The 16,686-nt window shown below is 40.9% G+C and overlaps 1 protein-coding gene across 5 annotated transcripts in view; it reads right to left on the reverse strand.

Moving 5' to 3' along the window:
* Positions 1-1,968: 1,968 nt before the first annotated feature.
* The window catches only part of CTNNA2 (catenin alpha 2), a 1,818,882-nt gene continuing 1,804,164 nt past the window's right edge, over positions 1,969-16,686 (reverse strand). For all 5 annotated transcript variants that reach the window (XM_075572319.1, XM_075572294.1, XM_075572328.1 and 2 more), the window contains one exon: positions 1,969-3,059. In XM_075572319.1, the coding sequence (XP_075428434.1) occupies positions 2,772-3,059 (288 nt within the window). In that variant the 3' untranslated portion in view covers positions 1,969-2,771. The remainder of the gene's footprint in view (positions 3,060-16,686) is intronic.

Consider the following 16,686-nt stretch of genomic DNA (forward strand, 5'->3'; position numbering starts at 1 on the left):
AGGCGTGCATGTATCAAGAGTAGAGAAGGGAATTGGCACAAAATGGAGGAGCGTGTCATTCGGAAGGAGGACAGCAAGGGGAGAGGACGTGTTATGGGTGCCCTTTGAGCCCTTTCAGATTGTGTGCACTCTAGGGAAGGCCCCAGATAGGGACGCTCCCCCTTAGTACACCGCAGTAATACCACACCGGTGACCGAACAGCCACGCGGTGCCCTGCAGCCTCAGACCAGGTCCACAGACCTGCCTTACAGACGCCAGGTGTTTAGGTGCCTACTGGGCCCTCAGTACTTTGCGGGAACCATGCCGGGGTGTTGGGATATTGTGTGGGAATCTCATTGTGGCATTAACATTGTAGGTGTATTATATTTATATATGTGCGATGTGTTAGTAAACCGGTTATATATACCTGTGTGTGTATTCTTCACTGTAATTGGTTTGAGTGAGAGGTTATCCCACTACATTGGGATCACTCCCAGGTGGAGGCGCTTTACCAAGGAGCCAAGAGCTCACCCCAGGCTCCAAACTGCAGAGGTTTAGGCCTTCTGTGAGCCACGGGTAATCAGCACGCATAGTTCCCATAGTCATAGGGGAAGGGGGCTATATTATAATAAAACGAATGAGAATCCCCTGCACGTCCCTGTAATTACTGATGTTGGAATTTATCCAGACAGCATTAAAATTACTTACATTAAGTGCAAACAAGTATCAATTGGAATTATCCAGTCCAGTCCAACTCCCCAACTACCTGATGGCCAGGTCGATAAACCCATATCTTGCACAGACCATCAATCGTGTTTATTCTTTCGGTGCTATAGTGCATTGCAGGTAACACCTTCCTTAAAAAGGTTTGGATTATTTTTTGCAGCAGCAGCAGCAGCATCAAATCAATGCTAGTAGTTGTACATTAATTATATATATCCAATGTTTTTACCTGCAGGCCATATGAACCCATTTGATTGATATGTCTTTGTTCTATTGCTTCGGTCCATACTGGGCACAGCAAATTAGAACTTTGCTTTTTTTCTGAATGATTATATATAATTTTGCTCGCTTTTAATAAGTCAAGGCAAATATGTATTTGTATGTGTTCTGTTTCAACCAATTTTAGTTGATGGTTGTTTTCAGGGTCTAGGTATTAGATTAAAAATCAGGATGAAGGATTATTTATTACCTTTATTACATCAATTTCTGGGGCAGACCTTTGAAACGTGCAAATATTCAATCAAAACGCTACCGTAAAGATGCATTCAGTCTTACTCTTAGCAAAAAAAAAATCAATTTAAAAGAAAAATATACGAAATATTTGTCTAAATCATGTATTAGATGAATTGCTTCATTTTTAAGCAGATTTGCCAGGAGCCGCTTTTGAGGTAAAGTGCACCAAAAAAATGAATTTTCTGTGCATTATATTTATGAACAGTGCCTTCATGATGTTCTCCATCTCTTTGTCATCCCACATCGTATTGCTACTGGTTCGTTTAATGTGTGCTTGTATAAATGAGAGATGCAAAAGAATGAGAGGAGATGAGAGAAGTGCAGTCCAGTCCTGTATCTGACAGAGCCATACTATACTGTATATACAGTACCTACTTCACTTCCAAAGAGGCATGCAAACAGTTCATACCTCTGAAAGCTAAGGGAGTTACCAAGGGCTTTGGCTTCTACTTATAAAACACATGTTTGTAAGAGTATATTTAAATTATCTATGTCACCATTGTACTTTTAATTAAAAAAACTTTAATTAATTACTTGCAACTCATCATAATATTTACATTCTGTTGGGACCACTTTTCTTTTACGACCCTGCTCTTTTAAAGCAGCTGCTGAAAAATTCATCGGAAAACGTGAATACTGTTTTGAAATGCTAGTTTAAAGGTAGTTTAACCTCAGTAGTGCACTGCAATGCGCTGTGGGCCTCTCTGGCTCTGAAGGGGTTATTATATATAAAAAAATGAAATATACAATACCAAGGATTAAAGACTTTATTGAGTTAGCGTATACAAAGGCATAATAGATACCTGTATTCCAAGCTACTGCTCTTCTACACTTTGCTTTTAAGCTGCCAAGTTGTTATTTTTTTTTACAAACCAGTGCACATTCCACCATGAGATAAAGTAGAACTTCTTAAATAATAAAAAAGGCAATGTCAGTCACTTTTATTGTTCTTCACACTTCACCATACAGACTTAACTTAGCTAACTGTTATTCTATCATTTTTAGGGATCAATTGGTAACACAGAAGTTGTTAAATAAACACATTAAAACAAGTACACGGTAAGGGGAAAAGCTTTCAGTTGGGTTATTACTTATTCCTATTGAAAAGTCACATACTATAACAAGAATGAAAAGCTAATTACTCATCTGGGCCACACACTTCGGCATATTTTGCTAGTATATTTTTGCACTGAAACAAAAGCATTACAAGCTGAATGGTCTACCATTGCACTTCCGTTTTTTACCTAATATACTCGCCAACCTAATGTTTCCTGCATGCATAATATATATTTTTTTGTTAAGACTTTCAAAATGGTATAAAGGAAATCCATTGGCCAATCATATGCCTCAATCTAAAGAGAAAGCTTGGGGAAAGTACATTTAATATTTGAACAGCAGTCAATGTTTTTGCTTTATTGCAGATGTATGTTAGATCCAATAAAATCTCAACTAGCATGCACATTGACACAGATTATTTTGTTCATGCCAGACGCATACAGCAGGTATGCATACAAAATTACTTTAAAAAAATCCTGTTAATAAAGCCTAGTTTTTTTTTAGAAGGAATCCATTGCTTTAAATTCACTTAGAGCCTGTACTGGAGAGATGTGCTTCTTCTGCGATCCTCTCCTTACTCGAGTCTGATATTCTTCTGGCTTTTCCCTTTTTACTAGCGGTTTCTTCTCAGGAGCTTTCATCTTCCAAGACACAACAGGTGAGTTCACGGCAGCTGTTCCGTAGACTTTTTGATACTTAGTAGAAGCCACATAGGAGGCTTTCACAGTAAGAACTACAGCATTCATCAGGTTTTTAGCTGCCTGGATCAAGGAGGTGGCGCTATCCAGCTGCAGAAAAATGAGAGGGGGAAATGGTCAGATCAATTGCATGACTAATGTAGAGGTGTAATTGTTCATCTCTTGTGGAAACCAATCTACATTAAGATGATAATCATACAGTATGACCAGAAGCATGCTTGAATAATACATCACAAGGTGCTCACTCAAGTGTTAAACCTGGTAGTACATATTTAGAATTAACAAACATTTGAGTATTGAATACAAGAAGGGTTCAATGCTGAGCTTTTCTTGTTTACCACTATAAGCAATGCTTTTTGAATTATAATTTATTTATTTTTGTCAAATCAAGAAACAAGCCCTTCTTACTCCTTAGAAATATGTTGGCTATTAATTGTAATTTGTTTGCAGTGTATGTCAGTTAGTGGATACAATTATTTGAGTCAATGCCAGGGGTGAAGAATGTTACATATTATTTGTAATAAATGAGATTAATATATTTACAAATTAATTTATTACAAATAATGGTTGGAATGTTTGGAAGATATCGTTAACATTTCTAGACATGATGATTATTTATGTACTCAATAAATGCTAGTAATTCAAAAAGTCGGAAATATAGTTTAAAAAGATGTAAGGGAAAATCACAGTACTTTAATGGAACATAAATGCAAAAAATTGTGTGTGTGCCGATCACACGTATTTTAAGTGAAACTTCTTTGTCTTTTGTCACAGAAATTGTATTTGTAAGGGTGATGTTTTTAATTAAAAATCAAAACACAATTTCAGTGTCTAAACGCAAAGAAGTTTGACTTAGAACGCGTTTTAGCTATTTGCACTTCTATATCTAAAGTAACTGAATTCCTTGTGTGTGTGTGTGTCAGTGTGTACGTGTGTGTGTGTGTGTGTGTGTGAGTGTCAGAGTGTGTGTGTGTGTGTGTGTGTGTGTATGTGTAAGTGTGTGTGTGTGTGTAAGTGTGTGTGTCAGTCAGTGTGTGTATGTCTGTGTGTGTGTGTGTTGGAGGTACAGGGACACAGGGCGTGCTCAGAGGCTCACTGGTGGAGGGGTTGCGAGCGCGTGCATTGCTCGGCGTGGGGTTGGGCGGACTCACGCATCACTCGGCAGGGCGGGGTGGACTCACGCATCACTTGGCAGGGGGGGGTGGACTCACGCATCACTTGGCAGGGTGGGAGGGCGCACGCATCACTCATCGGGTGGCCCAGTTAGAAGAAGTGTGCGGAGCGGGAGAGAGGCAAGAGCACGGGACCCGTGGGGAGTTCAGCACTGACTCCTCCTGGTGGAAGCTGGCAACACTCACGGCCTCTTCTGCCAGGAGTGATGTCACTTCTGTCACCACTGACTTCCGTCTCCAATTAATACACTAACACCGCTAAAGAAGTTTCACTTCAAAAACATTGGCTTGTTATGCTAGTATGTACTATTTACCATGTACTGTATATGCATTATTTCTAGTAGCTATTTGTAATATTGAAAAATATCAAAAGCATTACTAGCTTTTGTACAAGAGCATATTCTCAATAGGAAACAAATTAACAAAAGCTTTTACATTTAGGGTAAGATTGTATTACATTTATGCTTAATAAATGAGAAACTAGTGTGTGATCTAAACTGCGGTTGTCTGTTACCCAAGAGTTGAATTTTAATATTACATGAAAACACATTACTCTATAAATAAGTGAATATGTTATTTTTTGCATAACTTAACTCTAAATCCAATTTATGCCTTACGTTAACATGATTTTTTCATGCTTTGGTCGACGTTGTAAAAAAGTAATCAGTAGTAGAGATTGGCGAACCTGTTTCAATCCGATTGGTGGATTTCAGTGGCTCGTTCTACCTTAATCCAAACTGCACACTAAAATCCATCCTTCCCCCTCTTACCTCCCTCCCCTCCTTCTCGCCCCTTTCCCTCCTTCCTCCCTTCTCTGCCCCTCGTCCCCCTTCCCCCCCTCCTCCCTTCTATTTTAAGAATACGCTCAGATTTTCACTGATCGTAAAACAAAAGATCGAATCTGCCTATTTAAAATTAATCCATTGAAATTTACGGCTCAAAGGAACTAGCCAATCCATGTCGGATTTGGATTTAGGCAGAAAATTTGCCCATCTCTAATCAGTAATGTATGAATCGAACATCGAACATCAGCTACATTGGAGGAAAAGTCAATACGGAAATTAGACATGAAAAATATTTAGAATAGACACAGGGGGGGGACTGTAAATAAGGCAAAGATCTCAGTTCCAATAAATATTAAGATTTTACAACAGGTTTTGAACATGGAAAATGATTAAGATCCTTAAACTACTTACAATCTGACATAGAGTTGAGCAGAATAGGATGGTGATGTCAAGGTGATACTTTTTTAGGATTTACCTCAGCTGGCAAAAATAAATCTTTACAGGTCTTTAAAGTAGCGGTCCAAGGTGCCGATTTTTTATTTTATTAAAATTGTATCCTCTAATATGTGCACCAATACAATCCACACAATGATGAATAATTAGCTAAGTTGCCGATCGATCCATTCTCCTTTGATCGATCGGCGAAGATTCGTTTAAGGGTTTCACTAAATGGCTGGCAGTGCAGCAGAAGAGGACCAAGGAACTGCATTAGGCATTAGACAGTGAGGCATTTAAAGTGAGCTTTTTTTTTTTTTTTTTTAACATTTTTATTAGGAAACAGGCAAATTTACAGGCATATTTCACATCGCAATATCCTAATACACTTTGATTTTCAAATTTTCCATGTTGGAGGGGGGGGGTGTACCGCCAAGAGTGGCGCGACCTCTGGGTCACCGGGTGACCGGGGGAGCGAGAGGTCTGAAAAAGAGAGGGGGGGGGATAGAGGGGGAGGGATGGGGGTGGGTATAGAGATGGGGGGGTGAGGGGTGAGCCTCCCCCACCCCGCAGACTCCAGCATCCTTCAGGCTGAGGTCTGAATGGTCGTAATTTCTTCTATCAGCTTCTCTTGGGTGTCAGTGAATCTCCCAGGGTTCCCATATTTTGTAGTGGCTTGCAGTCTTGCGTTTGAGAAACGCCGTCAGACGTTCCATGAGCATTACATCGTCTATTCTTCTCTTGACCGCCTGAATGGAGGGGGGAGAGATCTTTTTCCAGGAGAATGCCACAGCACACCTAGCCGCGGTAAGGATGGAGGAGATTAATTTTCCTACCGGGCGGTCAATTTCCTCTATTGGCCTGCCCAGGAGGAAGGTCAGTGGATCTGGGTCTAATGTGAGGCTAGTTACCTCTCGGATTAAAGTTTGAATAGAAAGCCAAAATGTTTGGATTTTTGGGCATGACCACCAAATGTGGGCCATGTCTCCTCTCTGTCCACAGCCTCTCCAACATAGATCTGAGACCAGGGGGTAGATTTGCTTTAATCTAACTGGGGTAAGATACCAGTGGAACATGATTTTGTAGATATTCTCTTTTGTCGTGGTACAGATGGAAGTTCCTGAAGCAGCGTCCCATATATCCTCCCAGTCTTCTCTATCTATATCTATACTCAGTTCCGCCTCCCACTTGGACATGTAGTCATGAGTGGAGGGGCCTGCTGATCTCTCCATACCAGCGTATATGTTAGAGATCAATGCTTTTTGATGTGTACAAGTTCGGCAGAGCCTCTCAAATTTGGTGAGGGGAGGATACTCAAATTTTGGGGACAATTTTTGGAGATAATGTCTAATTTGGAGATACTTAAATGGACTCAATTCTGGGGCCTCGTGTTTTGTTCGTAATTCTTGGAAGTTCAGCAGCCTTCCATCGCTCAATAGGTCGGCGACCACCCTAACCCCCTTCAGATGGAAGTAGTCGAATTGTTTTGGTTCACATCCTGGGGGGAAATGGGGATTGTTGTGGATCGGAATAAGCAGAGAGCCCGGAGCAGTTAGTTTAAACTTTGATCTGCATTTCCGCCAAACTTCCCAAGTGTGTCTGGTGGCACCAAGGTCGAACCTACGGGGTGGTTAAAGTGAGCTTTTTAAGTGATAAATACAGTTAGACTACAGTTAATATACTCACTTTCTTCATGCAAGACCAATAATCTCAGCTGATATGACATGGATCTAATTGCATTCTCTTCACAGGTATGTTCCTGATGTGCAAAACCTGTGTAAAAGACAGACTACTCTGGCCTTGTAGAATTGATATAAGTATGTTCCTGATGTGCAAAACCTGTGTAAAAGACAGACTACTCTGGCCTTGTAGAATTGATATAAGTATGTTCCTAATGTGCAAAACCTGTGTAAAAGACAGACTGACTCTGGCCTTGTAGAATTGATATAAGTATGTTCCTGATGTGCAAAACCTGTGTAAAAGACAGACTGACTCTGGCCTTGCAGAATTGATAGAAGTTAGTATGTTTGAATTTAAAAAGTGTTTTTTTTTTTCCCTTTTAACTCTGTGATTTTAATTGACCAACTGGAACAAGCTGATTGATTGGGGAGGGGGAGGGTCATGTGACTGCTTTATCTGTATAATACCAACACCTTTCCTGCATCTTTGCAGGAACTGCATTAGGCATTAGACAGTGAGGCATTTAAAGTGAGCTTTTTAAGTGATAAATACAGTTAGACTACAGTTAAACTAGAGGTGACTGGGGACTGGATCTACTGCAAACTCTTTTACTCAAGACAACAAACGGTAAGCTATTCAGATCACACTATGATCCCAAGCTTGCTAACTTGCCTATTTCAACCCCCCACCCCTTTACAACTTATTTACTGCAGTCTCTCCCAAAACTGACTGCACAATACACTGAAACCCTGAACTGACTCTAGCATTGCAAAACAGCTAAAGATTTGACAAGGAACAGGCACACACCTGCTGTTTAGTCTGCTCACACTCACTCTGCTCACAACAGCTCCTTGCAGCACTGCCTACCTCTGGCATCATGTACCTGCTATGTATTTTAACTTTTTTCTTTCTCCTGGCCTCATGGAGATGTTACTCCCTCTATCCACTACAAACTCCTCCATCCTGGCCCACACCCAACATCACCATACACCCTGGACTGCTCAAAAGCCTTGCACTATCTACTGAATGTTGGTGGAGAACTCTAAAAACTAGCACACCACCCACTGCTCACTCAAATGGCAAACACCACAAATCTACAACTTGCAAACAACTAACCAAATTTCTACTCATACTATTACTCTCTTTAGCAGGTGATATTGAACCTAACCCAGGTCCTCCCATTTCAGCTCTGTCCCATGCCCCTGAGAATTCCACCTTTAAATTCCAAAAAGGGCTATCTGTCGCCCATATAAACATCCGGAGCCTGCTGCCCAAACTGGACGAACTAAGGGCATGGTGCCTTATGCATAAACCCAAAGCCATCGTTCTTACAGAAACATGGCTATCCCCTAAAACCCCTGATGCAAATATTGCCATTCAGGGATACTCCATTTTTAGGAGAGATAGGTCAAAGAGAGGAGGAGGGGTGTTATTTTATATTGCAGACACATTACAATTTACACTGTTAAATTGCCCACCAAGCCCACCCTCTTTTGAAATTCTAGTTGGCAAAATCTGCCTCCCCTTTTCTAAGCCCATCTTGCTTGCTGGCATCTACCGCCCCCCTAAAGTCCCTCTGCAATCCTTGACTGATATCACCCAATTTCTTGGCTCCATTTCCTCTCTGAATGAGAAGAGTGAGCTGCTAGTTCTTGGGGATTTCAACTTCAATTGGCTTGACCCTAAAAACCACAAAATTAAGATACAACTGAAGTCACTTAACCTATCGCAACTCATTTCCCAACCCACACGGATAAACCTGAAATCGCATAACCATTCCTTGCTAGACTGGATTCTCTCCTCAAACCCCAGCAAATTCCAATACTCTGGCATCCTTCCTGATATTTTCAGTGACCATGCAATAGTGTACTGTGTAAGGAAAATTAAACCGCCCCATTCAAGCCCTAAAGTTCTCCTCACTAGAACATTTAAAAACTTTAACCCACAACCGTTTCTGGATGACCTTACCAACTGCCCATGGCACAGAATCGATTTAATTCCCGACCCTGATTCTGGCATCGACTATTTCCAATCCGAGTTCTTAAAACTCTGCGATACCCATGCTCCACTACGCAAAATAAGGGTACGGGGGGCCCACCTTCTATGGGTTACACCTGACCTTATAGCACTCTACCAGTTCAGGGATGCCTTGTGGAAAAGCTACAAAGTAACTGGCACAACCAAGGATCTCAATCACTACAGATGCATGCGGAACATGTGCACAAGGCAAACAAGGCATGCAAAAGCACAATATTACTCTGACAATCTCCTCCAGAATACATCAAACCCAGCTAACTTCTGGAAGGTTATCAACCATATATTCAAGCCTCCTAACCATCAACAACCAAGTAATATCACTAAGGGGGATATTACTCTGACAAACCCCACTGACATTGCAAATGCATTCAATGATTACTTTGTGGGGTGTGCCACTAACTTATTAGCGAAACGCAGCACAAAACCCAAACATGAATCTCATCCTGGGAGTATCCCTACAGTCCCACCCCCTCCCAACACTGCCCACAATTTTCAATTTGGCCCACTATCTGAAGAGGAGATTATACAAGCGCTCCTCAAACTAAAACTAAGCAGCCAATGTGGACCCGACTTACTACAATCTAGGTTCCTACGACTTGGTGCCCCAGCCATTGCCAAACCAATTGCGTCCATAGTCAACTCTATCCTGTCTGCAGACCATATCCCTAAGACCTGGAAAACTTGCCAGAGTTGTCCCAATCTTCAAAAGTGGGGACAAAAACACTGTCTCAAACTACAGACCAATCTCCCTTCTCTCAATCCTATCCAAAGTCATGGAAAAATGTGTCCACTCCCAATTAAGCGATTACTATAACAAGACAAATTTCCCTAGCCAATTCCAATCTGGCTTTCACCCCAAACACTCTACCGTAACTACCCTGCTAAAAGTTTGCAATGAAATCCAGTGTGGAATGGAACGGGGACAACTCACTGGTGCAGTATTCATAGATTTTGCAAAGGCTTTTGACACAGTCGATCATGTTATCCTGCTTAACAAACTCCAGGGCTCTGGAATAGGGAAACATGCTTTAAACTGGTTTCAGTCCTACCTATCAGGAAGATCCCAACATGTGTCCGTTTCAGGCTCTAACTCCAACCCCCTGGATATCACCTGTGGTGTCCCGCAAGGCTCTGTTCTGGGGCCCCTACTCTTCTCAGTGTTCATTAATGATCTTCCCACAGATTGTAAGGAAGCCTCAATACACATGTCTGCAGATGACACAATCCTATATGCACACAGTCATAGCCTCTCTGACCTTCAACACATACTTCAGTCTGACTTTTTGAGACTCGAAAACTGGATTTCCCAAAACAAACTGTTTTTAAACACTGACAAGACTGTAACAATGGTATTTGGGACCAAGACTAAATTTGTAAAGCTTCCAGTGACTGAGCTCCTGATTCGAACCAACGCTAACACCACCCTAACACCTGTCACTAGTTTTAAATACCTGGGCTTATGGTTTGACTCCCACTTAACATTCGGGATGCACATTGATACCCTGACAACCATGACCTATGCCAAACTAGGGGTACTTTACAGGAACAAATCCTCCCTAAGTCTCCAGGTCAGAAAGCGTATCGCACAGCAGATGCTAATGCCAATTATTGACTATGGAGACATAGTATATGGCTCGGCTCCTCAAACCCACCTTAGCAAACTTGACACCCTCTACAATTCAATTTGTCGTTTTGTTCTCCAATGAACACACATCACTGCGAAATGCTCAAATAACTAGATTGGTCAACACTAGAGTCTAGGCGCAAAGTTCACCTTTCCTGTCTTGCCTTTAAATTCTTCATGGGCAAGCTACCCAGCTACCTGAACAAGCTCCTCACCCCTACCACCTTCAGCACTTATCACCTGAGATCAGACTCCAAAAGACTATTCATGGTCCCAAGGCTCAACAAAGTATCCGGACGTTCCTCCTTCTCCTTCCGTGCACCCCAAAACTGGAACAACCTACCAGAGACTCTCACATCCACCACCAGTTTAAGTTCTTTCAAATCTAAGGCTGTCTCACATTTTAACCTGGTCTGTAACTGTTTCGTACGCCCATAATATATATTTTCTTTAACTGTGCACGCAATGTCTTGTATATAATGTATACCCTGTTCATTTATGTAACTGTATTTGTAACCATGTATTATTTGTTTTACTCTGTGCCCAGGACATACTTGAAAATGAGAGGTAACTCTCAATGTATTACTTCCTGGTAAAATATTTTATAAATAAATAAATAAGGATGCAAAGTTCTGTGGGGAAGATCATGTGATCAGACAGTCACTAGATACAATTGGTGCACTGCTAGAGAGAGGGCAGGGCTCAAAAAGGGGTGTGTCAGAGCATGTTTCAGAACAGGAAGGAGGGTGGAGGGCTCAAAAAGTTTCAGAAGAGGAAAGGGATGTGACTTTGTAACTGGTTGCTATAGAAAATAAAAATGATGGTTACATTAAAATACATAAAAAAAATGTCATACACTGTTTTTTTTAGATAAAAAAATACTACAAGTATTTTCTCAGTACAGAACTGATTTATTAAAAATAAATGTAGAATATTGCTTGGTCTGCAGCTTTAAAGAGTTTATTTTTACACAAACACTACATTTGAATATACTGTAATAGCTCTTATTTATGCATAAATAACATGCACCAAGGCTTTGTGTCTTGTTTCTTAATCTGTGTCTAGAGGCTACACAAGGAAAATGCAATTTAAAAAATATATATTTTTTTTTTACTGTGTTGTAAACGGTAGAAAATTAACAACTCAATTACTAGTTAAGAAGCTGCCGGGATAAATATTATTTCATTTAACAACCTTTGCATTCTTATGAGGTTATTTATTAAACTGTGATAATGCCAATCAGGCCACTATTGTCTGAGTCTCCAGAGCAGCCCACCCTCTCTCCTTTCCCCCCCACCTCCCCCGCGGAGGTACACAGCGGGAGCAGCCCCCACTCTCTCCCTCTGGCGGAGCTGCGGACACGGCTGTGTGTGTCCTGCTGCAGGCAGCACCCCAGCGGAGGTACAGGGATACGGGGGGTGCTCAGCGGCTCACTGGGGTGGCGAGAGGGGGGGAGGACGCGTGCATCACCACTCCTCCTGGTGGAAGCTGGCAACACTTGCGGCCATCTCCAAACAATACACTCAATACACGCATGCATCACTCAGCAGGTGGCCCAGGTAGCAGAAGTGTGCGGAATGTTTCAGAAGAGGAAGGGGATGTGACTTTGTAAATTGTTGCTATAGAAACAAAAAAACGCTTGTTACATTATAATACATTAAAAATTTAATTTCAGAGTTATTTAAAAAATGCTACAAGTATTTTCTCATAGTACAGAACTGATTTATTTAAAAAAAAACAAACATGTAGGATATTGCTTGAATTGCAGCTTTAATGTTGAGTAGAAATAGGGAACATATACATGTTTTTCTCAGTGTGGTGATATTTCACTGAAAGCCTGCAAAAATGCTAAATCTAAGACTCGTTTTGCACTATTACTACAGTACATTATTAACACTTTGAGCTTGGTGAAATGCTTTGCAAAAGCTAAATTGGAAACAAATGCTTAACATGTTGCGACTGCGTTTTGGATTGTTTCATACATCTCTACAGCTGAATGCAACATAATTACCATAGAAACGTTTACTGTAGATACAAGGCGCCACAAACAGTCTTATCACAAAGATCAAAATCACAAGAGCGTCCAAAGCATCTGCTTTTGAATCATTTAAGACATGGGTTCTCCACTCCAACCCTCAAGACCCCCCAACAGATCATGGTTTCAGCAATATCCCTGCATCAGCACAGGTGGCTCAATCAGTCCCTACTTCGGCACAGGTGGCTCAATCAGTGGCTCAGTCTTTCGACTGAGCCACCTGATTTAGCCACCTTTTAGCCACCAGGGATATCCTTAAAACCTGACCTGTTGGGGGGTCTTAGTGACAGGAGTCGAGAACCCCTGATTTAAGGGGTCTGTATATCAAATGAATCTGAATCAAAGAAACTGCACCAAATGTATTAAATAAATCATTCCTATTACTTTAGAGCAGTGTTTCCCAACTCCAGTCCTCCGGGAACCCCAACAGATCAAGTCTTAAGGATATCCCTGCTCCAGCACAGGTGGGTCAATCAGCAGATCAGTCATTTTGACTGAGCCACCTGTGCTGGAGCAGGGATATCCTTAAGACCTGACCTGTTGGGGTTCCCCGAGGACTGGAGTTGGCAAACACTGCTCTAGACTATTCCCTTTCATACAGACATGCAGTTATTTTGCTGCAGAATTGGTCCACTTTTGCCTTGATAAATACCTGTATGCCTCTAAAAGTCAATAGCAAATAAGTTGAACCTCATTTTCTATCCTATCTATCCAACTTACTCTTGTGTATGTATAAATAATGTATAAATATACAGTAGCAAAATTATCATTACCAACAAATGCTATTTTGGAGGGGGAAGAAAAAAAGCGTTGAATGCAGCAAGAGACTCTGTGATCTGACAGCCCGTAAATACTGGTTTGATTTGATTCTGCATAATGTCATCATAAAATGTAAAATATTTCACAAATGGGAAAGTTGGAGGGGCTCCAGATGTTAGTCATTTAAAAAAATATATTTTTTGTAAACTGCTTTATTTGTTTATGTTTTATAGAAAAATTGAATGATGGATAGTAACAATATAAATGTGGTACACGCCAATCTAGGAGATAAGCATGAAATATGTCACAGTGTGTAACTAGATTTTGGAATTTGTAAAAACAAAATAATGTCCCTTGTCTTGATCAAGGGACTGATTAAGACAGCTTCTCTGGAACTTAAGTGAAGCCTATAACATGCAAAAATAGAGGAGCATATCCCAGAATAATTAGAACAGTGGTTTTCAACCTTTTTTTGGAACCTTATGTGAAATTTTGAGAGGCCCCCAACTATATAACAGCGTGTCTGAGATCAGATGCATTATAAATTGTTCTGTATTTGGTACAATATTAAAATTACCTGAAAATTACAGGGAACCTTTTAGGAATGCCGCGGGGACGCAAGGGTTCCTAGGAATACTGGCTCAAAAACACGGAGTTAAAAGCTACAGCCAGCTGACTGTGGCTGAAGGAGAACATACTGCAGCTGTATGTAGGTTTGCGTAACCATCTCCTTCCAGTCTCAAGTAGAATAAGAGGTCAGAGGTGTCTCAATTTGCTAGCTTTGCACAGAAGCAGAAAAAAAACATACTGTATTAGACATGCAATATTTCCCTTTAAAAGAACACTACAGTCAAATTTTCCTTTTCACGGATTAAAAAAAATATTTCAAGTTAATATTGATTCTGCAGTCTTTGAAAACCAACCGTCCGTCAAGGGACAAGAGGCACACTGTGTTATATAATAATTACACTGAATGAACTATGTATGCAAAGAATATACAGCGTACTGTATGTTGTGACTCTGGGAACTGTACTTGTCACATTGAAAATTTTTCAAATAGCACATACATTTTTCAATGTTTGTTTACTCCGGTTTTATTAATATGGAGCGTGAAGGTTATGCTACAGTACAACATATTCATAATTGGTATATTATATTTGCTATAGTGTGGTGACAAACCACGTAATGATCAACAGCATAGGAATTCCTATTATATTCTGCACTCCGAATCCAACAAAGGCATTAGAAGTATTGCCAGAACAAAATATTTATCTTTGTCCCAGGTGTCTGTTGTCACCATTATGCACAATGGACATTTTGTTTGGTTATATCTATTTGATTTAGAATGATTGAATAATCCACAAATGTTTCCTTTCAACTTATTGCTATACTCCATTGCGTTCTGCTCAAGGATGTCTTCTCTCTACCCCTTTTGTATCTAAAGCCCTCTCCCGCCTTAAACCTTTCTCACTGACTGCCCCACACCTCTGGAATGCCCTTCCTCTCAATATTCGACAAGCACCCTCTCTATCCACCTTTAAGACCCAACTCAAAACACACCTGCTTAAGGAAGAATACGAGTAGCTCTATGAGTGATAGTTTTACACTGCATACATAAACCTTGGCACCTTGCAGAGGTACTTACCAGAATGCCCTCCTACTGTCTCTGCACATCCTTCCTACCAACCAATTAGATTGTAAGCTCTTCAGAGCAGGGACTTCTTTTCCTAAATGTTACTTTTATATCTGAAGCACTTCTTCCCATTATGTATTATTTATTATCTATATGATTGTCACGTGTATTACTGCTGTGAAGCGCTATGTACATTAATGGCGCTACTGTATAAATATAAATAAAGACATACATAGATACAAAACAAGAAAAAACACAAAAGCGCACCAAGATGAGAGATAGATATTGTATTAGCAACAAATAATAAAATTAGTAACTTACATATAAAATTTCTTTAATAATCCCTGATTCTGGTGTCTATCACAGGAGTAGGGCATCACATAGGAAGTATGAAGGGTAATCTCAGTTCTGAGAGATCAGACCCGCGCGCTGGGGCTGTCTCTGTTCACTCTCCTGTCCTCCACGTGTGGTAGCGTGGTGCGGAGTGTAGCGCGCATGTGCAGGAACCGGGGCCTTCAATAGGTGTCCTTAGGATGCCTGTCCGTTTTTGATAGCATATAAACGATCGGAAATAAGCAGGAACGGTACACTTGAGTATGTACTGGTGGTGGGTAGTAAAACCGCCAGCCACAACAGTCGCTGTTGTGGCTGGCGGTTTTACTACCCACCACCAGTACTCACTCAAGTGTACCGTTCCTGCTTATTTCCGATCGCGCTACACTCCGCACCACGCTACCACACGTGGAGGACAGGAGAGTGAACAGAGACAGCCCCAGCGCGCGGGTCTGATCTCTCAGAACTGAGATTACCCTTCATACTTCATATGTGATGCCCTACTCCTGTGATAGACACCAGAATCGGGGATTATTAAAGAAATTTTATATGTAAGTTACTAATTTTATTATTTGTTGCTAATACAATATCTATCTCTCATCTTGGTGTGCTTTTGTGTTTTTTCTTGTTTTGCTGATATTGGTATCACCATCGGGGTTCCGGTGGAGACCACATTTGGAGGTGGGGGAGACACCTCATAAACACAGAAGCAGCAAGAGAACTGAGAGGGACCAACACTCCAAGTTTAAAGAGCCAGAGCGCGGACTGAACTTTTCATTACATACATAGATACATACATACATAATTGAAAGCTGTTTTCACATAATCCAGGCAGAGACAAAACTAATGTCAGGACGCACTTACAGGGACTGCTTCAGTCTAACAGCACTTTATCAGACTGCAACACATGACCTCCTTTGCCTACAAGAAGGCACCTTTTACAAAGACTCAGTGCATCAGAACAGCTTTGCAGCTGGAGTGAGGTTACAGTATGTTGCTCTCTTGCTGCATTACCTGCTAGTTCATATCCATTGACTTCCTGGTCCTGTCTTACCCCTGGTTTTCCGTTGCCTGCTGTTGCCCTGATATTATATGCTATGGTGTGAAACAGGATGTCAAATAGTGTTTAAGATAACTTGTCTATTACATTCTCTCATTTATCTAGTCACATATACAATCATTTGCAATAAAACCGCCCTATTATGTCTTGTGATCAGAACACCT

Source organism: Ascaphus truei, chromosome 1 (genome assembly GCF_040206685.1).
Source record: "Ascaphus truei isolate aAscTru1 chromosome 1, aAscTru1.hap1, whole genome shotgun sequence".
NCBI classification, from domain to species: Eukaryota; Metazoa; Chordata; class Amphibia; order Anura; family Ascaphidae; genus Ascaphus; species Ascaphus truei.